Source organism: Pan paniscus, chromosome 4 (genome assembly GCF_029289425.2).
Source record: "Pan paniscus chromosome 4, NHGRI_mPanPan1-v2.0_pri, whole genome shotgun sequence".
Taxonomy (NCBI): domain Eukaryota; kingdom Metazoa; phylum Chordata; class Mammalia; order Primates; family Hominidae; genus Pan; species Pan paniscus.
Window position 1 is genome coordinate 166,546,884 of NC_073253.2, and position 25,590 is coordinate 166,572,473.

Below are 25,590 nucleotides of genomic sequence, written 5' to 3' on the forward strand. Positions count from 1 at the left end.
GATTTCTTGTGTGACGGGGTGTTTCATCTTGCTCATTTTCTTCCTCAGACCTGGAGGGGCCATTTCCCCCAAAGAACCTTGGCTCCCTTAGAAATAATGGTATTTGTAGACCACTGTCTGGGTGGGAACATTGCTTGTTAATGCTGGGTTCTAGGTTAGCCGGTTGATTAGATCAGACCAGAACCTTTGGAAAAACAAGGGAATGAACAATTCTAAGAGCTGAGGAGGGCATCCATGCACAGGTTGGCTGACAAGCTTTTCATAAATCAACAGTCAATGTAACTACAGAGCTGCCCTCAGTTTCAACCAGAGAACAGGTAAAATAGGTTACAGTAGTAAAAAGTAAGGCCATGCAGGGAAAGCAGATGAGCTTAAAAGTATGCTAATACAGAATAATAGGTTTATAGTGGCGTATCACTGCAGAAAATATGTGGTTTTGACTTAATATGTAGTCACAGATCACTTAATGATGGGGATACATGCTGAGAAACACACCATTAGGCGATTTTGTCATGTGAATATCAGAGTGTACTTACATGAATTTAGGTGGTATAGCCTACCATACACCTAAGCTGCCAAGGGTACAGCCCACGCCTCCAAGGCTGCAAACCTGTACAGTATAGTGTACTGAATACTATGGGCACTTGTATCTCAATAGTGAGTATTTGTGTCTCTAAAAGAAAAGGTACAGTAAAAATAAGATAACAAAATGGCATACCTGTGTAGGGCACTGGAATGAATACAGCTTGCAGAAGTGGAAGTTGCTGAGAATGAAAAGCCTAGGACATTACACTACTGTAAACTATAAACACTATAATGACGTTAAATATAAAAATGTTTTTCTTCATTAATGTTAGCTTACTGAACTTTATAAAACTTTTGAAACTTTGACTCATAATACTTAAAAAACTACAAAAATACACTTATTTTTTCTCTCTTTCGCCCGGGCTGGAGTGCAATGGTGTGATCTTGGCTCACTGCAACCTCTGCCTCCTGGGTTCAAGCAATTCTCCCGCCTCAGCTTCCCAAGTAGCTGGGATTACAGGCACCCGCCATCATACCTGGCTATTTTTTTTTTTTTTTTTTTTTTGTATTTTTGTAGGTGTTTCATCATGTTGGCTAGGCTGGTCTTGAACTCCTGACCTCATGTGATCTACCCGCTGTGTAGTGCTGGGATTATAGGCGTGAGCCACCGTTCCCGGCCTCAAAAATACATTCTTATTCTGTAAACTTCTATTAAGTTTTTTTCAACTTTTCTGTTAACTAGGCCTAGGCCTACCATAGGGTTATTAGCCTAGGCCTACCATAGGGTCAGGATCATCATGTCACTTATCCATCATATATTGTCTCACTGGAAGGTCTTCAGGGGCAATAAGGTAATGCTGTCATTTATAACATTGCCATATAACTGCCTGAGGCTTTTTTTTAAAGGATCACAGTGATAAAAAGTGCAATAAATACGTAAATCAGTAACATTGATTTTCATAATATCAAGTATGTGCTGTACATAATTGCATGTACAGGTTTCTTTACACCAGCATCATGAACATGAGTAATGCATTGTACTCTGCTGTTAAAATTGCTACAATGGTCAGCTCCCTTATAGTCTGGGCCCATTGTACAGGTGGTCTCTTGCTAACTGAACCATTGTTATGTATCTTGTTTTTTGAGACAGAATCTCGCTCTGTTGCCCAGGCCGGAGTGCAGTGGTGCAGTTTTGGCTCACTGTAACCTCCGCCTCTCGGGTTACAGTGAGTAACCTTCTGCCTCAGCTTCCCAAGTAGTTGGAATTACAGGCACGTGCCACTACGCCTGGCTAATTTTTATATTTTTAGTAGAGATGGGGTCTTGCCACATTGGCCAGGCTGATCTCGAACTCCTGACCTCAGGTGATCTGCCTGCCTCGGCCTTCCAAAGTGCTGGGATTACAGGTGTGAGCCACTGCGCCCGGCCAGCTTTTTTTTTTTTTTTTCTTAACGGATAATTTTTTTTTTTTTTTGAGATGGTCTCACTCTGTTGCCCAGGCTGGAGTGCAGTGGTGTGATCTTGGCTCACTGCAACCTCTGCCTCCCGGGTTCCAGCGATTCTCCCACCTCAGCCTCCCAAGTAGCTGGGACTACAGGCTCATGCCACCACACTCGGCTAATTTTTGTATTTTTTATAGAGATAGGGTTTCACCATATTGGCCAGGCTGGTCTCAAACTCCTGACGTCAGGTGATCCATTCACCTCAGCTTCCCAAAGGGCTGGGATTACAGGCATAAGCCACCATGACCCGCTGTGTAGCTCTTGACAGTACTAGCTTAATGAGCAAGGAGAGATGAGCATTGTATAGGGCGTGGGTCTTTTCTTGGAAATTGTCCAAGAAAAAAAAGGTTGAGAGTTAACAAGTATATACTGAGCCTATTAAAGGTGGCCTGGACTCTGGAAATACAGGGTTAAAGTTGTTTGAGAAAGTCTGAGGCTACTTTCCAGCCAGTTCCTTAATGAAAAGCCAGTTACTCCCTGACTCATGGACTTGGCAGTAGAGGTCCAAGTTTTAATGCTGTGCGCCTTCTAGGAGCTGGCTTTGAGAAAGCTTAGAGCCTCATTTGTGCTAAGGGTCTACTTTTCTTATTACCTGATAGTGCTGCTTGAGGCTGTTTGTCCTTTTTTTTTTTTTTTTTTTTTGAGACAGAGTCTCACTCTGTCCCCTAGGCTGGAGTGCAGTGGCATGATCTCGGCTCAGTGCAACCTCTGCCTCCCGGGTTCAAGCGATTCGCTTGTCTCAGCCTCCTGAGTAGCTGGGATTACAGGCACGTGCCACCACGCCTGACTAATTTTTGTATTTTTAGTGGAGACAGGGTTTCATTGTGTTGGTTAGGCTTGTCTCGAACTCCTGACCTCGTGATCCGCCCACCTCGGCCTCCCGAAGTGCTGGGATTACAGACTTGAGCCACCGCGCCTGTCCTGTCCTGTGTTCTTAGGCTGGATGTTTTCCATCTTTGTCTCCACAATATTTGTATTCCACAGATTCCCTGAATCTTAGGAGTCTTCTCAGTCAAGACTGGGAAGAAGTGGGAAACAAGTGGAAAGACTGCAGTACTCAGTTTACTTGCACACTTGAACAAAGGGATTTAAATATATACTCTGTCTCAGACGAAAGTTCTAGGTGCGTAGGGTTAGTAGGCAAGGCAGCGAGATGCTCTGCAGGGCTTACATTTCATTGTGTTACTTGTCAACATACATTCTTAACTCTCCTCAGAAAATTGCCTGAGGTTATTAGCTTAGAGCTGGGAATTTAATGCAGGTGTGTCTGATTCCAACCCCAAAATAGCACATGGCTGCGTAGCCCAAGCTACGGTACCCTTACCTGGACTGGTAACAGCTAGCTTAGCATCCTCCTTACTCCAGCTACTAAGAATGAAGTGGAATGGTGTAACAGCATTCCACTTCATTCTTAGCCAGGGTAAAGCTTTTTTAACAAACTGAATTTTGACTCAGTTTCAAAGCCCTTAATTGACAAATTGTGGCATATCTATACTATTAAGTACTATCCCACGATGAAAATTGACTACTGCAAAATGCAACAATGGATCAATCTCAAACATGCTCAGCCAGACACAAGCACATACTAGGTGGTTCCATTTATGTGAAATCGAAAATAAACCAGTGCCAGATAAATGATTGCTTGGGACCAGCAATTGGGGGCCGGAAGATTGCCTGAGAAGAGGTGGTGTTTGTACCTAGATACATTTGTCAGAACTGAACTGTACACTTAAAACTGATGCATTGCAAAACTGGTACCCTTAAGTCATTGATGGCTACTTAATTTCCTGTGAAGGCCTGGTCAAGCACATTGCCTGATTTCACCCTCATCTCTTGCCACACTCTCCCTGGCTAACCCTGCCAGTCGCCTAGCCTTTTTCCACTGGAGGCACTTTGCATCTTTTACCTGGAATATTCCTTTGCATGGCTATCTACTGTCTTTGGGTCTTGGCCTTAATGTTACCAAGAGGTCTTCTGGCTTCTCTATCCCACTGCTTTCTCTCAAAACACTGGTAACAAGCCAGCATTTATCTCTTGGTGTATTTGCTTATTGCCCATCTTCCCTAGTGGAAACGAAGTGCTTTTTTAGTGCAGGGACCTTGCCTGTCTTTCAGTGAGGGCTCGACACTGTAGGATCTCAATAAATTGTGATTGAATTAGTAAGAAGTGACTACTAAAATAGTGGTATATATTAAGTGTTGTATGAACATGCCAAATCCAGATAGAACCCATTTAAGATTCAGGCATATGGTAAATAGGTCATGTTGGTAAATAGGTGCATGAAACTAGAGGGTGTGAGTGGTGGGGAAAAGAATGTGTAGTATAAAATGGATTTGGAGTCAAAAGACATTCTGACTAGATGCCTCTTCAACTGTAAATTGGAAATGATCCTGCCTCCCTACTTCATGAAATGGTTCAGAAAGAAATGTGAAAATAACCTGAAAATAACCTGAATAATAATTAGGATTATTAGCAGCTAAAACGTTTGGAGTTTTCATTGTGTGCCAGACACTCATTGAGTACTCACAACTCTCTGTGAGAGTTGTTACTGTTCTTAGCCATATTTCGTAGAGGAGGAAGCAGAGTCTCAAACCATTGCTTGCTGGAATTTATAAGTAAATGTTGGTGGCCGTATTCAAATGCAGTACTTCTGACTCCTGAGTTTATGCTCTTACTCAGAACTGTTCTCTTGGCTGGACTTTTTGGTCAGTCTGATTTGTTTGGTAGGTGAGATTGGCAAATATACTTTGAGCATTGAAAAATACTGCAAGCATTTTAGATAGGGTATAAATAATTATATACCCATTCCATTCACAAGTAATAAAAAATAGTAACAATATAGAAAATTGGAAGCATGATTCTTAGCCAGGAGATACTTCAAACTAGCAGATGGTAAGCCAAAAACTCCTCGACTGGGTTTGTCAATCTTCCTATAAAGCAAGATCAAAGACGGCGGCAATGACTCAGGTCATCGGTGGGAGCATTTCTGTCCATTTCTATTTATGGTTGGTCATTGCATCCTATCTTGGGATCGATTCATTTTCTCCAGAACTTGGGAAGTTACGAGTAACTCTGCAAGTCCAGCTCTGGCAATCGGAATGTCTAAGTAAATTCAGCTTAAAAGCTTCATGCAGGAATTTTCCCCCTCAGCACCTGGTTTTGAAAAGGTTTTCTGCACTTGTGTCCGATGTTGAAACAGAGGCTGTTTAAAATAGCCTCAGCTTTGAAAGGGAACTTAAAATAGCTTGCAAGGAGGCCTGATATTTGGAACAATTACTAATGTTTTATATTCATGGCTTCAGGAAATAGCACTGTTCGACAGTCCTACCTCAGTTTATGCTCTAGTGGACCATCAACCATTGCCAACGCAAGGAGGCTTTGACCAAATAGTCCAGATTCCTGAGTTTTGCTTGAGCCTGTACTCCAGCGTCTTTCTCACTGTGACCTATTTTCCTTAGCATCAGGCCCAAGCAGAGCTTGGCTGACACCAGCTCTAGACAGTGAGGCAGGTACGTGACAAGAACACCTACGTTTTGGGGTTGGTGGGAAGGACAGGAGTTATGCCTCTGGAAGGGGCAGAGGCGGTAAGAACCAGTGTCCTGAATGGGGCCCTGGTTAAAGGAACGAAGCTGCCTGGTATGCAAACGGAGGCAAGTCTTAGTCCGGTTTTGGGAGGAGGCCGGAAGAGGGCCTCAGCGTGGTCGCTGACCAGAGTCCTGCTGGCTGCTCCCCGGCGTGCAGCCGTCCGTGCTGGGGTTGCAGTGACGTCTCGGGGCCGCTTGGTGGTAGCCGTGTGTTTCCAAAGCTGGCTCGCCTACGGGAGAGTCCAGCTGGGATCCCGTGAACCGACCCCAGAGCCCCGGAGGGGGCGAGGGGTGGGAAGGAGAGATGCCCCGGAGCCCCCTTCGCAGCGGCAGGGACGTAAGAAGAGGAAGGGGGCTCACTTATGTGGGTAGCCAGTCAAGAGGGTGGCTGGGAAACTCCACGATCACAGGGCGGGTAAAAGCGACCCCCATTCAGTGGAGCCGCCCCGGGGCTGGGTTTGACCCGCCCCTCTCGGCTCTCCACTAGAGCGCTGGTGAGTGAGTGCGAGTAGCGAATGTGGGCAGGTGAGGACGTTCCGTACCTAACTGCGTTCTTGGGGAGCATCGCCTGCCCAATTTGGGCAACGTTTGCGCGGAGGAGCGGTCACTGCGCTCGGGCGCAGAGCTCCGACGGCTTCCAGCGCTCACCAGCTTCAGTCTCGCGGGTCCTGCCCCTTCGGAGCTGCCGGTCCCGTCTCCGAGAGTCTGAGCGCCTCCCCTCCAACCCCGAGCCGCCAGAAGGAGGAGGAGGCAGCGAGAGGCCGCGGCAGGCAGGCGAGCAGGCAGGGCCGCCTTTGATGTGGGCTGGGCGCACCCAGGCGAGCTGAGCGCCCGTCCGGCCGCGCCCCGAGGGGGGAGCCCCCAGGCCCCGCATCCTCATTGTGCCGGCTCGGGCCCGGGCCCGCCCCCGGCCCCCCGCCCCCTCGCCGCCCGCGCGTAGAAAACGCCCCGGCCGCCGCCAGTGGTGGGAGGCGGCGATGCGCACGGCCGGAGAGACGCGGAGGAGGAGACATGAGCCGGCGGGCGCCCAGACGGAGCGGCCGTGACGCTTTCGCGCTGCAGCCGCGCGCCCCGACCCCGGAGCGCTGACCCCTGGCCCCACGCAGCTCCGCGCCCGGGCCGGAGAGCGCAACTCGGCTTCCAGACCCGCCGCGCATGCTGTCCCCGGACTGAGCCGGGCAGCCAGCCTCCCACGGACGCCCGGACGGCCGGCCGGCCAGCAGTGAGCGAGCTTCCCCGCACCGGCCAGGCGCCTCCTGCACAGCGGCTGCCGCCCCGCAGCCCCTGCGCCAGCCCGGAGGGCGCAGCGCTCGGGAGGAGCCGCGCGGGGCGCTGATGCCGCAGGGCGCGCCGCGGAGCGCCCCGGAGCAGCAGAGTCTGCAGCAGCAGCAGCCGGCGAGGAGGGAGCAGCAGCAGCGGCGGCGGCGGCGGCGGCGGCGGCGGAGGCGCCCGGTCCCGGCCGCGCGGAGCGGACATGTGCAGGCTGGGCTAGGAGCCGCCGCCTCCCTCCCGCCCAGCGATGTATTCAGCGCCCTCCGCCTGCACTTGCCTGTAAGCGCCCGCGCGCGGGGCTGCCCACCTTGCCTGGCTGTCTGTCCGTATGCCTGTGCCCTGTACCTCTGTCTGCCCGCCCGTCGGTTCGCCTGACTCTTCGACTGCGTGTCTGTCTGTCCGTGCGCCCCCTTCCTCAGGTCCCACTGACCGCTTCTCCATCTGTTTCCCGCAGGTGTTTACACTTCCTGCTGCTGTGCTTCCAGGTACAGGTACGTGGGCTCCTGACTTTGACCTCCTCCCGCCCCTGCCTCGCGGTACACGCCGACCCCCCTTCCCCGGCCGCGCCCCCTCCCTGTGCCCCACCCCTCCTGGGCGCCGAGCCCAGTGCACCTGTTCCCAGGGCTCGGAAGGGCGGCTCCGCGTGCGCCCTGCGCCGGCGGGGAACCGGCCAAGGGCAAGGGGCTCTGCCGCGGGGCCCGAGGAGGCGCTGGCTGTCGCGGCCACTGTCGGCCTCGGCTGGGAGGAGATCCCGCAGAGCCGGCGGGCTCAGCCGCAGCAATATACCCAGCTCTAAGACCCCTGCCCGCAGCCAGCGAGGGGTAGGACCTAGGGATTTTCTCTGCCAACCTTCCCTTAACATCGCCGCTTCCAAACAAAAAGACTTTCAGCCGAGTGGATTTCGAGTCCAGGGAGAAAGCTTCAGTTGTAAATTACTCTGTGGTTTTGAAGGCGCTTGCAGCACTGAGACACACACACAGACACACACACATGCCCGGGACGAGGGGAAGCTCGAGGGCGCCTAGGCCGAGTGGCCGCTGCCCGCGAGGCCGCTCCCGGATGGGCCGCGCTCCGCACTCCCTCGCCTAAGGTGGTGCAGCCCTCGTTGGTTCCCCGCCTGCTCCCCGTTCGCTCGCTCTCCGTGAATCAGAAGAGGGCTTGGCGCTCAGCCTGGAAAGCACTTGCTAAAATCTGATCTGTTACTTCAGCAGCTTTCAGACTCGGGAAGGTCTTGGCACGCAGACAGTTGGAACGCTCTGGCTTCCAAAGCCGTAGAAATGAAGGAAAAAGGGTTGGGGGGAGGGAGAGAGAAGAGCGAAAAAGGGAGCCGACTTCAGCCCCGATTAGAACCAGACCAGGGTTGCCTCTGCATGGTGGGGGTGGGGGGGCGGCGGGCAAAGGGAATAGGAAGCGTCAGCTCCCCAAGCCCCCACCCACCTAGTGCTGCAAGGGGCCAGGCCAGGAGGAACTGGACACAGGCCAAAAGAGGGTTGTCTGACCCTTCCCCCTCGGTGGAAGGCAGGTGGCTTTCCGGGATTAGAGAAGATTCTTAGACCTTAGCCTTCTGGATTGTGGAGATCCCCAGAGCGAGCCTTGAGCACAGGAAATTGGTGGTTCTCCCGGTTTTCTGGTTCAAGGAGTGTTGTGTGCCTTGAGCACTGCGCGACTCAACAGCCACTCGCAGTGTTTGGCGGTGGTGGGCCTGCTATCTTCCTTCCACGCCCAGGAGAGGGTTGTTACCCTCCTGATAGGCACTGAGCTGGGGGCATCCAGTGGGGCTTGGGGATGGAAGGGTGGACGGACTGATGGGTTCTTTCCTCCTGTTGGCCAGGCTGGGGTCCCCAGTGACTCCTTGAATCAATATAACTGGAGGCAGTAACTTAAGACTGGCTGTTTGCCAAAGCAGATGTGACCTGTGTGGTGATGGGGGTGGGGGTGGGGGTGGGGAGTGGCTGGTGTCAAAGAGGGAGACCAGTGCCAGGCATGGCCTGCCTGGTCTGCAGCTGAGTCCCCAAGCAGAGGGCAGGCCCCGGGGTCACTCCAGGGGGTCTGCTTGTCTGACCTGGGCAAGAGCTCTTTTCCAGAGTGCTGTGCCTGGGGGCAGGAGGGATGAAATGGGCAAGGAGCAGCAGGGAGGCCTGCGGATGTGTGGCTCAAGCCTCTGGATGCCTGCTGCTGTTGGTTCTTCTTGAAGTAGGGCCCAGGAGGGGCTGCTGTGTGGTCTTTGTGTTCTCCGTGGGAGCTGGAGGGAGGGAGTGTGGACTCTGCATCCCACCTCCACCTCCTGGCCAGAGCTAGAGCCAGCATCTTGGGAAAGAGCTGGGTGGTCTGCCCTGGTTAGGTCAAGAGGCAGCCTTCAAGCAGGTGAGGGATCCTCCTCTCCCCACCACCTCCACCTTCCCCCTTGTCCCCACCGGCCTTTCTGCATCCAAAGTGCCATAAGACTGATGTTTTTCACCCATGGTCCATGTACCCTTGGAGTGTCAAAGGATGGGATTGTGGGAGGGGGAGGCCCCTGAAACACTGCACAAAAATGGTGCTCAAATGTGCTGTGTCTGGAAGAGGGTTGCCTGCTCCCCACAGAGTTTCAAAACATCTGTGACCCCTAAAGATAAAGAAATGTTACCCTGGGAGTTATGGGCAAGGTTGTCAGGCTTATGTCCCCATTCACACTACAGGAACAAAGATGGGGTGGCCTTAATGGTTGAAATGAGGGGTAGGAGCCAAATGATGTTAACTGCCAGGAATCTGGGGCCTGCTCCCTGCTGAGGTTTGGGTAGGCTGCACTTAGCGGGTAGCAGTTCAAGCTCCTTTAGGGTGAGCCGGGGCCAGGGAGGCCTCTCTACATGGCAGGAAGGGCTCAGGGCTTTGCAATCCAGTGGCCTAGGCCTGAACCCCAGCTCCAGCTCCATCTTTCCCTCTCTGTGGATCCCCAGAGTCTTAGCTGCATCATTTATGAAATGGTTGGTCATGGAGTTGAACTGGTATATGATGGGGGGGTGGGGTAGTTTTGCCAGTTCTCATCCACCCAGGAAGGCACATTGTGGCTGCTGGGAAATGGATGCGCCTACGCCCTTCCCTCCCCCCGCAGTGTTTTCCAGGACTGGTCCAGTCTTAGCAGTGGAGTTTCTGGGCCCCTCCTTTCTTCCTGTCCATCGCTACCGGGCTCAGAATGGGTCCCTGCCCCCAGCTACGTTTCCATGAGCACATTCAATGCCAGACACCGTCCTGCCCACCCCCAAAGTGGTGAGCCCCGCCCTCACCCACTGGCCACCCTGGGAAGTGGGAAGCTGGGAATTTAATAAAATCCCTTCATCCCTTCTCCACACGACTCAGGACACCGTAGATAGCTCAAATTGGAAGAATTTTAAAAATTTCCGTGGGGAGCAAGCGGCGTGACCAGTAAATTGCTTTTCTGCACTTGGCTGAGCTCTGACAATGACACCGGGCTGGGCCTTTCACGCAGCTCGGCCGGCACCTGCCTGACATTGTTCCTGCCGCCAGGCTCGGCTAGGTCCTGGCCTTCCCCAGACAGACCAGGCATGAGGCGGGCCAGGCTGGGCGGGGTGGGGGGGCGTCCCCTGGCCTCTTGTCCCTCCTGCCAGCCCCTTAGCCCCTTGTCCCTCCTGCAGCGCCACTTCCTCTCTCACCACAAGAAGTGTTCAAGTTTGGAAGTTTCCTTCCACGCCCCCTCTCGGCCTGACCACCCCCACACCCAGCCTCCTCGGTGAGGTTTAGACCCTTTCTTTAAGCTGGTTAGGATGGGGAAGCTGGAGACAGCGTCCTTTGGTGCAAAAAGAGGATGGGATGCTCTGTTAGTGGATGGCACTTTTTTTTTTTTTTTTTTGTGCTCCGTCACCCGAGCTGGAGTGCAGTGGCGTGATCTTGGCTAACTGCAACCTCTGTCTCCTGGGTTCAAGTCACTCTCCTCAGCCTTCCAAGTAGCTGGGATTACAGGTACACACCACCATGCTGGGCTAATTTTTGTATTTTTAGTAGAGACAGGGTTTCACCATGTTGGCCGGGCTGGTCTCGAACTCCTGACCTCAGGTGATCTGCCTGCCTTGGCCTCCCAAAGTGCTGGGATTACAGGCGTGAGCCACCCACCTGGCCTTTTAATTTCCTAAAGCAACATCATCCATCCATCCACAGTCAGGTATTCATTCAGCACATACTTGCTGGGAGCCTGCTTCTTGCTGCCCTGGGAATAAGGTCTGGTCAGTCCCTGGCCTCCAAGATCTCCCAGTTTAAAGGGAGAAAGTGCCAGATGAACAGAGGCTTGTCTATTCTGCCCCCTCCTCTCCCAGCACTGTGAAGTGGAGCGAGGCAGGCACATACATCTTCCTCCCGTTTAGCAGGGGAAGAAACTGAGTCCCAGGAGCAGTGATTTGCATGAAGGAAAAAGATGGTACTTGTAGAAATTCTAAAGTGTCCCTTACATTGGGAAGCTGGTTCACTTCTTTCAACCATTCTACAGGGAGGCCAAGAGAGGGTAATAATTCTGTTTCACAGATGGAGAAACCGAGGCACAGAATGAGGAAGGGATTTGTTCAGACCCAAGACGCTGGATTCAAGATCTTGTATTCTTTCTACCATAGCAGATGGACCTTCTTCTCAAAGAATCCTGAAATTATTCAGAAGAATATTGGTGGGCCCATGGAGTCCTTAGGGACATGCTAGGGATCTGCAGTGAGATTCTCTTTGGATTCTGGTATAAGGGGGATGTTGAGAGCCCAGGTAGGCGTCTCTGGGCTTGAGGGTGTCTGACTTGGAGTCTGCAGGTCCTGATCCTCCTGGAATGTGTTGATCTGAGAGGGTCCCAGAGTTAGAGGGGGGTACTTGGGGGCTGGGGCCCAGAGGATTCAGCACTCCTCTTCCAGCCTATCCCCAGCAGAGGGGGAAGGGGGAGGGGGAGGGGAGGGGGCGGGGCTCCCCATCAGCATTCCTGAAGCTCGGGAGTGTCACCCGCTCTGAGATAAGGAGGTGGATTTTTAGAATTTCTTGTGGTTGGCACGGCCAGTGTCAGCAGGCTTGGGGCAGCCCATCGGTCACAGATGCAGCCTCCACCCTGCCCTGGGCAGCTCCAAGGACACACTGGACCCCCAAAGGGAGACTAGAGGGGTAATGGGAAGAGACCTCCGTTTTCTGCGGGGCCTTTTGGTTCTGACCTAGTCCTCTAGCAGGAGACTTGTGGGTGTGGAAAATTGGGGTGCAGTCACATCAAGCCATCAAAAACAACAACAATATTCATAGTGACCACCAGGTATAGTGCACTCACTACATGCCAAGTGCTTTTTTTGTTACCGTTGTTGAGTTGGAGTCTCACTCTGTTGCCCAGGCTGGAGTGCAATGGTGCAATCTCGGCTAACTGCAACCTCTGCCTCCCAGGTTCAAGCAGTCCTCCTGCCTCAGCCTGCATGCCACCATGTCTGGGTAATTTTTGTATTTTTAGTAGAGATGGAGTTTCACCATGTTGGCCAGGCTGGTCTTGAACTCCTGACCTCAGGTGATCCACCCGCCTCGGACTCCCAAAGTGCTGGGATTACTGGCATGAGCCACTGCACCTGGCCGCCATGTGCTTTTTTTTTTTTTTTTTTTTTTTTTTTAGAGTCTCGGCCTGTTGCCCAGGCTGGAGTGCAGTGGCGTGATCTCGGTTCACTGTAAGCTCTGCCTGCCAGGTTCACGCCATTCTCCTGCCTCAGCCTCCCGAGTAGCTGGGACTACAGGCGCGAGCCACCATGCCCGGCTAATTTTTTGTATTTTTAGTAGAGATGGGGTTTCACTGTGTTTGCTGGGATGGTCTCGGTCTCCTGACCTCGTGATCTGCTTGCCTCGGCCTCCCAAAGTGCTGGGATTACTGGCATGAGCCACTGCGCCTGGCCAGCCATGTGCTTTTGCACATTATCCAGGTCAAGCCTCACAACCAGCCTGGAACTAGGGAATTCTACAGAGGAAGAACAAGAGAGGCACCGGTGCATAAAGTAACCTGCGTTTGGTCACATAGCAAGAGACAGGCAGAGCTGGATTCAGCTCTGGGTCTGTCCGGCTCTAGGACTCAAGCTTACTTGTATGAGGGCTCTGGAGTGTGGCTCTGCCTTCTCTTTGCTGTGTGACCTCGGGCAAGTTACTTAACTTCCCTGGGTCTCAGCTTCTGCATGTGTACAATGGGAAAAAACAACCAAAGAAATCATCCCTACTGCCTCAGGTAGTTGTGGAGGGACAGTGCATCACCCAAACTCTTGTTTGTAGTCCAGACCCTGCTCCTATGCCTCTACTCTAGGAGGGTTCCCTTGCCCCCTGCCCGCCCCCATCAGATATAGAGTCCTTCCCCAGGGCTGCTGCCTTGTCGTCACTGTGGGAGGGGAGGTGTTGATTTCTCCTTTCTGTGGGTAAGGGCTGCTCTGAGGAACCTCTCTGTATGCTCCTAGCTTTTGCTGTGTTGGCTCTTCTCTAACTCATAAGACCCCATGGCAGTGCATGGAGGGGAGGGCTGGCCTTAGAAGGGGCTTGGGCCTGCTGTCAGCACTGTGGGCCTGAGCATGGGGATTTATTCTGAAACTGCAGCAGGTCAGGAGGCCCCGTGGGCTTTGGTCCGGCTTGCTAGCAGTGTGTTTGCTCTGAGGTCTCAGTGGCAAAAGGCCTCAGGCCATTCAAAATGCTGTTGTGCCAAGGATGGGGCCAAAGACAAGCCCCCTGTGGGCCACAGAGTGGAATCCCTGAATACCTGGGTTCCAATCCTGGCTCTGTCCTGGGCTCACTGACCTCTCTCTCTGAGCTTTGATTTACCTGCCTGGGTATCAGTGAGGTGAGGTCAGTGGCTTCGGTGATGCTTGAATGCATAGGCTTTGGCGTAGGGGAAACCTAGGTTGAATCCTGGCTATGCTTCTTGGCAGCTGCTCAGCAAATATTCCTTAACCTTTAATTTTCTGCACCTCAGTTTCCCCATCTGTTAAATGGGATCATGAGAAATACCTACTTCTGGCCGGGCGTGGTGGCTCACGCCTATAATCCCAGCACTTTGGGAGGCCGATACAGGCGGATCACTTGAGGTCAGGAGTTCGAGACCAGCCTGGCCAACATGGTGAAACCCCGCCCCTACTAAAAATACAAAAAATTAGCCGGGCATAGTGGGCGCCTGTGATCCCAGCTACTCAGAAAGCTGAGACAGGAGAATCGCTTGAACCTGGGAGATGGAGGTTGCGGTGAGCCAAGATCACGCCACTGCCCTCCAGCCTGGGCAAGAGCGACACTCCATCTGGAAAAAAAAAAAAAAAAAAAGAGAGAGAAATACCTACTTCTTAAGGGTTATTGTGAGAACTAAGTGGGATATTGCACACAGAGTAGCTAGCACAATGGCAAAACACTCGATGAATAATTTAGTAAAAGTAATTGTTCAATCAATTATATTGTCTGTGTTAGGTACATAACATGCTGTGGGGTGCTAGAGAAAGCTAGAAAGGACGTGTTCCTTGGATCAGTGACATCAGGCCTCTTCCAGTCTGAGTTGGGAGCACAGGCTTTGGACTTAGGTCTGGATTTAATTGCCACTCTACCACTCAAGACTGTGTGGCCTTGGGCGAGGCCCTTAACCTCTCTGAGTCTCCACTTCCTCCCCATGGGCAAAATAAGGATGCTAATCCCACTCCCCTGGCCTGTTGGTAGGAGTAATTGATGACTAGATATGTAGTAGGCACTCAAATATAGTGTTGCTCGTCATCAACAATCCACAAACATTTATGGGACACTTGCTGCATACCTGGCCCTGGACTGGTTTTGAGGGGAATGAAGAAGGTATCCAAGGCTTTTCCTTCCAAGTGTTCCCCATGAAGAGATGGCACATACTTCGAGAAGCTCTGTTTCCCCCGATCCCCATCCCACCTTCTGCCTTGGAATCGCATAGCGCTTGGCCACTGTCTTTGATCCAGGGCACTCTGCGGGGCTCACAGGGATGGGTGGGTTCTGGGCCCAGCACGCTTCAGTTGGCCGTGTGACTGAGTGATTGACTGGCCTCTCTGTGGCTTATCATTCCTGTAGGCATCAGGACAGAACCTCCCTCCTGGGGTTGCTGAAAGGGTGAGTTCCCCCTGCCCGGGGGAGGCACTTGGCATAGCGCCTGGCTCATGATAAGTGTTAAGTAAATGTGAGCTGCGTATCTGCATTCAACTCTGGGGTGTCTCAAGACCGGCTTGTCCACCAGCCCACGGGTTCCTGGAAGTCAAAGGGAGGTCTGACCCCTGCTGCAGGCACCATGGCACCTGGCACAGACCTGGCATGCTGGAGGAATGTTGGGTCAGTGAGTGGAGGTTTGAGGGAGAGGTTCTCTGGGGGCCGGGATCCAGACTGAATCCCCCCACCCACTCATCTGTGCCAGGGGCTGGGGCACGGAGAGGGCCAGCACCTATCCCAGCCATTGGAAACTTGAGAGAAACTGGGAGTATGTGCTGGGGAGCAAGAGCTCAAGGGTGCAGCAGGTACTCTGCTGACAGGCCTTGAACCAGACTCTGGGGCAAGAGGGTCTGGCCTGGGTAGATGTTTCATGTAGACCTTGAAATAAGAGCAAACCGGATGAAGAGGACACTGTGAGCCTCTGCGTGCGTGCATGTGTCTATGCGCATATATGGAAGAGCCTTGCAGGCATATGGAACGGTGCTACTGGAAGCAGGGATCAGCCTGGTGGACTCACAGAGCTCCAAGCTGACTGGGGTGACTGGCGCATCCATTCCCAGGAATGGGGATGATGGAAAAGACTGTGGTGGGCTTTGAATGCTGGAATAAAGGGCTTGTTACCTCATGGGCATGGATGGCCATTCTCCCTACCCAGGGGCTTTAGGGAGCTGGAATTGAAACAGGGATCAGCGGGAAGAGGAAAGGGAGGGAGAGAACAGGGCATGGGTCTTTACGGCTCCAGGGTTGGCTGCCTGCAGCAGCGGTGCCCATATTGATGATCTGTACCATGAAGGCTGATGTATGGGGAGAGGGAGGCCGACCCTCGGGCCCAACCCCCAATCCTGCAGTGCCCCCCTTCCCTGCTGATGGCTCAACCCTGCCAATCAATACATTGATAGCCCTGGGAGCATAATGGACAGTCTGGGGGGTGGGGAAGGGCCCTTTGCGGCGTCACTGTCTGTCCTGGCTGAGTTGGTATGCGGAGTGTCACAGGAAAGAGGCCAGAAGCCCGGGGTTGAAGAGGTGGGGGCACCCATCAGAGCCACACTCAGATTCAGGGTGGGCCCGGCCTTCCTCCTCCCCTTTCCATCCATGGGAAACTCATGGGCTTCAGATCCAGAGATGGGTTCAGATCGTGGCTCTTTCAGTTTCTGTTCAATTTGGGCCAGTCCCATGGCCTCTCTGTGTCTTCCTTTGTCACCTGGAACACAGGGATAGTAATAGTTTCAGCTGCTCAGGTTGTGTGAGGAGCGGACATGGGCCCTGGCATGGGGGCAAGTGCCCAGCCAGTGGGAGCCAACGTGAGCTTCACTCTCAATGACAGTAATCCAGAGAGCGTCCCTTGGGCCAGAGTCCAGGAAGAGTTAGGGGAGCTGCGTTTTCAGGTGGAGAGAGTGGCTGACTTTACCGGGAACCCCCACTGGAGAGGAGTGAAGGTCTCCAGTTTGAATCCAGAGTTTGGAGAAGCTCTGAAAGCCTTGGCTGGCCCGATGCTGCTGCTGCTGGAGGAGCCAGGTGGTGTGGAATGTGGCTGGAAGTCTGGGGGCTGCCCCTCCTGGGACCAGGGAGACCCTCCCTTTCTGGGCAGGTTGCCCGGAGATAGGAGCATGGGTTTCATGAAGCCTCAAGGATCAGAGGATGAGGCCTGGGTGGGAGAGGCCGTGGGGCCGCATCCCTGTCTCTTGGGTGGGGGCAGAAAGCTCAAGGGCCCCAGCTTTTTGTGGACAATATTCCAACCTCCTTATCCCCAAACTATGGCCTGTGGCCTGAACCAGTTGTCGTCCTGGAAAAGTAGAAAGGAGGTGGGTGAGGAAGAGGAGGGAGAACAGTGGCAGGCGAGGGCAAAGCAGGAGAGAGCCTGGGCTGGATTTGCATCTTGATTTCTCACCAATTCTGTGACATAGAACAAGTGATGTAACCTCTCTGAGCCTCAGTTTCCCTCTCTGTAAAATGGGAATAATAATCGTACCAGGCTGAGCGCGGTGGCTCACGCCTGTAATCCCAGCACTTTGGGAGGCCGAGGCGGGTGGATCATGAGGTCAGGAGTTCAAGACCAGCCTGGCCAAGATGGTGAAACCCCGTCTCTACTAAAAACTACAAAAATTCACTGGGCGCGGTGGCAGGCGCCTGTAATCCCAGCTACTCCAGAGGCTGAGGCGGGAGAATCGCATGAACCCAGGTGGCGGAGATTGCAGTGAGCCAAGATCACACCATTGCACTCCAGCCTGGGCAACAGAGTAAGACTGTATCTCAAAAAAAAAAAAAAAAAATTGTACCAACTCATAGGGTTGTTCTGGGCATTACATAGGAAGGCATCCCTCAAGAGATTCTTAGCACAGAGGAAGTGCTCAACACACAATGCCTGATTAAGAAACAAAACTAAACTAAAGAAAAAAGAGTAATGATTGTTACTAATATCATCTTTTTCTGAGATAAATATTATCAACAGTCCCCATTTTGCTGATAGGAAAACTGAGAGCTAAAGAAGTCGAATAAGTGGGTTGACTGGGGGTGAAGCCAGGTGACAGCTAAGGTCAGCCAGTGCTGGTTCCTGTGTGAGTGTTGCGTGTGTGGTGTGTGTACATAGGTGATGTGTGATGTGACGCACGTTTGTGGAAGGTGGAAATGGGGGCCAGGAAGAAAGAGGAAAATCCCAAACATGCTTTTCAGCCATGAGTGGGCTGGAGAGGCTAAAATCTTCAAGCCAGAGGGAGTGATGGAGGCTGCTGGATGCTCTGGTGTGAGGTGGTACCTTGGTTGATCTCTGGAAGCTGGTACTAGGCTGGGGGCTCACCTCAACCTCTTTTCACCACGTGGAAGGTTCTTACCAAGGTGCCTAAGAGGGGAGGCTTGCAAGGTAGACAGGGCTCAATTGTAAGGATGACACTTGGCTGTTGTCCTGGGTAATAGGGAGCCTGGGCAGGGACACGGCATCACATTTTGTGTTAAGAGCTGCACCGGGAGAGGATGAGACCGAAGGCAGAAGGTGGGTGGGCTCTGTGCCACTGAGCCCCATGATTGTCCCCAGGGCTGGGGGACCTTGGAAGGCTTGGGGGAGGGATTTGAGCCTCTTGGGGCCTCGTTGCCTCTGTGCAGTTGCTGCATTGGTAGAGTGAAGATTTCTACCAGAACTGAAGCCCTCAAGGCAGGGGAAGCAGGGGCTGGGGACAGTTGGGACCTTAGGCTGAAGGGGACCCTAGGCCACCATGCTGTGAGAAAAGCTGCTTCCACCCAAAAGATAATCCATGTGCATGGTGTGGCAGGAAAGGTGGAGTGACAAAAGGCACCTTGTTTCCATAGAAGACTTCCTTTATGCACCAACCCTTCTCTCCTTTCGAGAGTTGCAGCAGACTGGGCGCGGTGGCTCACACCTGTAATCCCAGCACTTTGGGAGGCCGAGGTGGGCAGATCACCTGAGGTCAGGAGTTCAAGACCAGCCTGGCCAACCCTGTCTCTACCAAAAATACAAAAATTAGCCGGTGTGGTGGTGGGCACCTGTAATCCCAGCTACTCGGGGAGGCTGAGGCACGAGAATCACTTGAACCGGGGAGGCGGAGGTTGCAGTGAGCCGAGATCGCGCCACTACACTCCAGTCTGGGTGACAGAGTGAGACTCAGTCTCAAAAAAGAAAAAAGAGTTGCAGCAATTTGATTTTCTTCAAACCGCAGCTTTTCAACACCCCTGATCATTGTATGCCTGGAGGGGTGTTAGCCAGGCCGACAGCAAAATTGACTGTTCTGGGAAGACCTTGAAGATAGGCCCCCCTTGCAGGGCACCGAGCCAAGTGACCTGCCACCCAGCTAGTAGGACAGGAGAAGTGGATGTTCCCGAGGCAGCCCCGCTATGCATGTGCTCTGGCAGCAGACCTTGAAATGGGCTTTAACTGGTGCTCACCTCCACGGGTCGTTGAGGTGCCATGTCTGGGGGTCATTTTCTTCTTCTTCTTCTTCTTTTTTATAAAAATTATATTTATTTATTTATTCATTTATTTATTTATTTCAGACAGATTCTCACTCTGTCACCCAGGCTGGAGTGCAGTGGTGCGATCTCGGCTCATGGCAACCTCTGCCTCCCGGTTTCAAGTGATTCTCCGGCCTCAGCCTCCTGAGTAGCTGGGATTACAGGCGTGCACCACCACACCTGGCTAATTTTTGTATTTTCAGTAGATACAGGGTTTCAGTATGTTAAGATGGTCTTGAACTCCTGGCCTTAAGCTGGTCTTGAACTCCTGGCCTCAAGCGATCCACCCACCTCGGCCTTCCAAAGTGCTGAGCCACTGCGACCGGCCTAGGGGTCTTCTTAGCAGAGTGTCTGGAACAGGGGAATGCTGAGCAGTCAGTTGCCTTAACACATCCCTCTGTGGGGCACTCTGGTTGGTAAGTGGGAGGGCTGATGTTGGCCTCCAGATTTCCCTCACTTTTGGCCGCCGCCTTTTGGCATGCGTTTGCTGGTTGCCTTCTGAGGGCAGAGGTGAGATTCAGGGATGAACCAGTCACACTGGACTTGGGACAATAAGCCATTGCCGTAGAGTGTTCGGGGGCCCTCACCCAGCCCGGGAGGTGGGGCTAGGAAAGGCTTCGGGGTAGGGGGTGTCACACCCTCCAGAGGTCTTGCCTGGGAAGCCCGGGGTGCTTCCTGCCTTTCCAGGAGAACAGACCTTGTTTCCGAGCCAGAGGCCACCAGAGGCCACCCCCGCCACCTCCCTGGGGGCCGATCTGGCCACAGAATGGGGCTTCAATGGTGGGAGCTGGGCAAGATGGATTGTTCCCTCCCGCATCCTGGGGAAGTGCCACCCGATAGCCCCTGCTGACCCGGGGTCACCCACGCTGCCTCTGTCCAGTGGGCCAGGGAGAAAATCATTAATGGGAGGCCGGCTTCTGGGGCAGGGCAGCTCCCCTTGGGGACCTGGGGGAAGGAGATTGGTTTGACCTCTGGTCGATAAGGTCTCCTGTGAGCAGGAGGAGAGTAGGAGGACAGGGAGGGGACGCCAGAGGCCTGCCCTTGGGGGAGGGGACAGGGCCAGCCACCTCCGGAAGTCATTCCAGGAAGGTCAAAGGCCATGGGTGGGGAGTCTTCCAGACAAATGCCCACCAGGTGTGGGCCTCAGGAGCACTGGAGTTCTTCTGTCCCTGAGCAGCAGGATGTGGAAGGAGGCGGGACCCAGGTATCAGACCCGGGCTGTGAGTGGTGACGTGTGTGGCTGCTGAGGGGTGGGGGAGGTGAGGAGGAGGCACACATGGTGGGCCAGCAGGCCAGGCCCTGCCTCACTGGGCTGTGTGGTTTGGAGCAATGGACTTAACTTTTCTGGACCTTAGTGTCTCCATCTATTCAATGAGGGTGATAAGCGTTCTCATGGTGCAAGGTTGTCAGGACTATCAAAAGCAATAGCATCTTCCCAGATATAAATCTGGTTTGCAGGGCTTCACCTAGGGCCCCATAAAGGGTTCCCTTGTGTTCTATCACTAGTTACCCCTACTGAGCCAGGCACTGCTCTGAGCACTTAATATATTGCTTTATATGTTTAATCTTTGCAGCCACTCATGAGGAGGGTGCTGTTATCATCACCCTATTTTATAGGTGAGGAAACAGGCACTAGAGTTTAATAACTTGCATAAGGTCCCTTAGCTAGAGAGTGGCACATCCTGGGTTTTGAACCCAGGGCCAGTCCCTGACAGCACTGGTGGGGCAGGCAGGGCCCCGCAAGGCAGTGGCCTGGGGCTGCCCGCAGGGGTGGGGCACAGGAAACACAGTCTTTAGGGTCACAAGACCTGGGGTTAATTCTGCATTACCCCTCTGGGGCCTTGTCAGTGGAGCTGACAGTTTCCTCATCCATAATGTGGGATGATGCTTCCACCCTGAGGACAATCATGAAGGTTCAACAATGTGGTCCTGCTGACATACCTGTGGGCCCAGTCCAGGATCGGGAGATACATGCAGGTCAGCTTGGGGACAGAGATCCTGCTGTAGCAAATGAAGGAAACACATCCCTGCCCTTGGGAGCTCACAGCTGAGAGGTGAGACAGATGTTTGGGCAGCCAGGGTCCCAAGAGCTCTGCCATGGGCTGAGTGGGGGCGTGCCAGCGTGGGAATGGGGGTCCCTTGTGCCTAGCATTGTGATAGACTTTGTGGGCACACAGGGAACAAACCCAGAATGCTGTCTGGGCTTCAGGAATGGCTCAGCCTTGTAGTTGACATGGGATAGGACATGCATACAACCAGCAGGGTGTAGGGGACCCTGCTCCAACGCTAAATGGCACAGCAGGACTCCAGGTCTTTTCAACATTTGTTCATGCATCCATTCAAGAAGTGTTTGAGTTTCTACCATGTTAGGTGCTGCGGATATAGTGGCAAATGAGAGACACTGCTCCAGCTTTCTCTCCTTTTTTTTTTTTTTTTTTTTTGACGGTGCTGCCAGTCTACTGGGGCCAAAAGACAAAACCCAGATAAGTGCTGGAAAGAAGCACAAGGCATGGTTGGGGGGAGGGAGAGTGTCAGAGCTGGAGGTGGCTTCAGAAAGGGGTCCAGGAAGGCCTGCGTGAGGAGGTGACATTTGAGCAGAGACCCGAGTGAGCTCAAGGGGTTAGAATGTAAGGATCTGAGAAAGAGCATCAAAGCAGAGGGAAGAAGAAGTGCAAAGGCCCTGGGGCAGGAGTGTGTTTTGATTTTGGAATGCCCAGAGCCATGCCAAGGTGGCCAGTGGCCAGCGTGGCTGGTGGGGAGGGAGTGGTGGGAGAGGAAGGTGGGAAAGCAGTCAGGGGCTCACCTTGTAGGGCCTTGAGGCCTTGGAGGAGTCCTTCACCGAAGTGTGATGGGAAGCCCCGGAGAGTGTGGAGAGGGGATTGGGTTTGGTAGAAGAGAGACTACCAGGGGGCGAGAGTGGAAGCAGAAGGCCAGTGAGGAGGCAGGTGCAAGTCGTCCCAATGAGAAGGGAAGGAAGATGAGCGCGATATGTGTTGGTATAACCAGGGAAGGCTTCCTGGAGGATGTGGACAGGCACAAGCTAAGCCTCAAGGGAACTGAAGTTTTGGTGGCAGATGCAAAACAAAGGCTTCTCCTAGAGGAGCTCAGGATGTGGGCAAATGCTTGGTGTGGGAGCCAGCATGAGGACACTTGGGGTGTGGGGAGGAGACCCCAGCATCAGCTGCAGGGGGAGAAGTCACAGCGGACTTGGCCTGTTGGTTCCCTGGATGAGGCTTTCCAGGCCTCCTTCTTTCCCCATGGACCCAGCGTTCCATCCCCTCTCGTTCCTCACCCATCTCCACGTGGATTGGAGTACTTTTCTTCCCGTTTGCTCACTTAGTCCTCACAGCTACCCCGGGATGGAATCAGGGTAGGAGCTCTGCCCCACCATTTTACCGAGAATCGTTCTTGCTTTAATTTGTGGCTGTGGTGGAAAGAGAAGCTTTGTTGTCGCATAGACCTAGGCCTGATTCTTAGCTTTGCCACTTTCTGGCTGGGCCACCTTGGGCAACTTGCCTCACCTCTCAGAGCCCCGGTTGCCTTGTCTTTGAATGGGGGTAGTGAGGGGGTGGTTATCAGTGTGTGCCACGGCCTGGCTCAGAGCCGGTGTAGAGAAGCCCTTGGTCTTTGTGGTGGACGTGGCTGGCTCCTGCATGCAGTGGGCCTGGGACATCTGGGGTGGCTTACTGTGTCCCTTTCCCTGCCCAGGTGCTGGTTGCCGAGGAGAACGTGGACTTCCGCATCCACGTGGAGAACCAGACGCGGGCTCGGGACGATGTGAGCCGTAAGCAGCTGCGGCTGTACCAGCTCTACAGCCGGACCAGTGGGAAACACATCCAGGTCCTGGGCCGCAGGATCAGTGCCCGCGGCGAGGATGGGGACAAGTATGGTATGTGCCAACCCTCTCCTCCTACCCCGTGTACCCGTGTACATGTCCTTCCTGGCCTCAGAGACCTCAAGTTCAAATGCCAGCTCTGCTGCTCCTGGCTGTGTGATCTTGGACCTGGCACTGACCCTTTCTGGGTCTGTTTCCTGATCTATAAAATGGGGATGCAATAGTGAATCCTTGAGAGCATTGTCAGGAGTACTAACTGAAGATGTGAATGAAAAGTTCTTTGGCTGGTAAATGCCCCATAAGTGGCATTTGCTGTGGTATCAGTGGCTTGCCTGGGATGGCCTAAAGCAGGTGGCCGTTCCCATGCCACCACTCACCAGCCCCAGGTTCAGCCACTTCAAGGGGCAGGAGCCTCGAGGTGATGCTTTTTGGAAGCTGCTGGTGGTGAAAATCAGCCTAGTGTGTGTGTTATGTGCGCGTGTGCATATGGGTGCTTTGAGCTTGAGCCTGTGCACCTGTGATATGTGGCACTCATTAACACCTTGGGCCATGGACCTGTTGACCTGCCCTTGACCCTGGAACTGCCCAACCCTCCTGGAGTACTTGGGAACTCACCCCGCTCCCCTGCCTATGCTGCCTCTGCAATGGCTGGGAGGAGTGAGACATCCCAAGCCCCTGGTCCACAAAGGTGCTCAGCAGTGAGTGAAACAGGCAGCGCTCCGCCTTCCCAGAGCTTGGAGGGCCTCTGGCCTAGACAGACACTGAGCAAATACCACGCAGATTATTTATTTAAAATTGCCAGGCCGGAAAAGCGGAGACTGCTGCGAGGCCTCCTGGTCCTTGCCACTCACTGGGAAAGCACCTGCCTCCACCCATTCCTGCCTTCTCAGGCCCAGGTTCTAGGAGATGGCCCAGGCCCCAGCCTTGGGCCTGGGGATCTGGGGCCGTGGTCCTGTGTGTGGGGCCAAACCTGCCAGCCTGAGCATTTTTGGGACGATGCCCCGCCTGCCTGCCAGCCCTGCCCGTTGCAGTCAGGACGTGACAACAAGACAAATAATTTCTTGGACCTTTTATCTTGGACACCATTTATTTTCCCTCAGCCCCGGGGCAGGACTGACCTCATGGTAGGGCCCAAGCGTGGCAGCTGCACCGTCACTGGGGGCTGGGCCAGGCCAGGCCAGGCTGGGCAGGGCTGAGCCATGCTGGGCTTGTGCACCTCCGGGCCAGCTGCCTCCCTTCTCCCAGGCATCACTCTTTACCGCCTCCATTCCCCTCCCACTCTCTTTCCCCTTCTTCCTTTCCCGGCTTTTCCCCCTTCCCTGTTTTGTTTTTGTCCACCTCTCTGTCCCCCTCCCCACCAGCTCTGCCTCCCTCCTTCGGACCACAGCTTCCCTCCTCCCCACCTCTCCCAGGCCCTCTGCTGGCCGCCTCTATGGGGCCTCCCATCGCTCGTGCCCCCCTCCACAGACGCCTGGCTGTGCTAGGCTGACCCAGGTGGTGGTTTTCCCTCGGATCTGCTGTCCAGTGGCTGCCAGAAGGGGCAGCTGGCTGGCCGTGGCAGGAGGAGGTGCCCTTCTGGGGAGTCCCAGAGCTCTCATTGGCCCCTCCAGGCTGGGAGAGTACAGGGGGGTCAGACTCTGGTCTGAACCATCTGTCCACGCCCTGAGACAGGAGGCGGGAGCTCGAGAGGGAGGGGAGCCCGGAAATGGCCGGCCCCTCACCCCAGAAGTCACTTGCCCTCTCATTCCCTCTGCCTGAACTGGGAACTCAGGGAATCTTTCCTGCTGTGTGACCTCAGACAAGCACTTTGCCTTCTCTGGGCCTTGGTTTCTCCTCTGCACAATGGTTGGGCTAACGCAGTGCTTCTTCTTTTTCTTTTCTTTTTTTTTTTTTGAGACAGTGTCTTGCTCTGTTGCCCAGGCTGGAGTGGTGCAGTGGCATGATCTCGGCTCACTGCAACCTCTGCCTCCTGGGTTCAAGCGATTCTCCTGCCTCAGCCTCCTGAGAAGCTGGGATTACAGGCGCCCACCACCACGCCTGGCTAATTTTTGTATTTTTAGTAGAGACGGGGTTTTGCCATGTTGGCCAGGGTGGTCTTGAACTCTTGACCTCAGGTGATCCACCCGCCTTGGCCTCCCAAAGTGCTGGGATTACAGGTGTGAGCATGGCCGCGCCCGGCCATGCTTCTTAAGGGTAACATGGGTGTGACCACGGAGGGATCCTGTCCAAATGCCCATGTTGGTTCAGTGGGTCTCGGGGGCGGGGCCTGAGCTGCTGCATCTGACAAGTGCCTGGGCGGGGCCAGTGGGCAGCACTTCCAGTACCTGGGGACTAGGCCTTCTTGGCTTCTCTGCCAGCACCACGCTTTCTAAGATTTTATGATCCTCTCTCAAGGAATATGTTTCTGTACTCCTCCGACCCCCCGACACCCAGGGCAGTGCAGGGCCTTGCTGGCTGCTGCTGCTCCATTTAAATGCCACATTAGAAACACAGATGAGGCCAAGGGACCCCATCTGTGAGCCCGGGGAGAGGAAGTGAGACAATGGAGCCAATTGAGGCTTCCAATCTAGATAATCAATACAAATATTATTGGGAGGGTGATTTATGTGGCCAAGCCAGGGCAGGAGGATGGGCCTGCTCTGCTGATCTGCATTAGGGGCCTGCCTTGTCTCAGCGGGAGGGGCTGCCAGAGCGCCCAGGACAGTTCAGGAACCTGCTCCCACTGAGAATGATGCAATCTGAGATG

The 25,590-nt window shown here is 53.7% G+C and overlaps 1 protein-coding gene across 1 annotated transcript in view; it reads left to right on the plus strand.

Annotated features, from left to right (window-relative positions):
- Window positions 1-6,577: 6,577 nt before the first annotated feature.
- Window positions 6,578-25,590, plus strand: part of FGF18 (fibroblast growth factor 18) — a 37,669-nt gene continuing 18,656 nt past the window's right edge. The window contains exons 1-3 of the mRNA XM_034960959.4: window positions 6,578-7,162; window positions 7,338-7,374; window positions 22,718-22,898. Coding sequence (XP_034816850.1) covers window positions 7,131-7,162; window positions 7,338-7,374; window positions 22,718-22,898 — 250 coding nt within the window. The 5' untranslated portion in view covers window positions 6,578-7,130. The remainder of the gene's footprint in view (window positions 7,163-7,337; window positions 7,375-22,717; window positions 22,899-25,590) is intronic.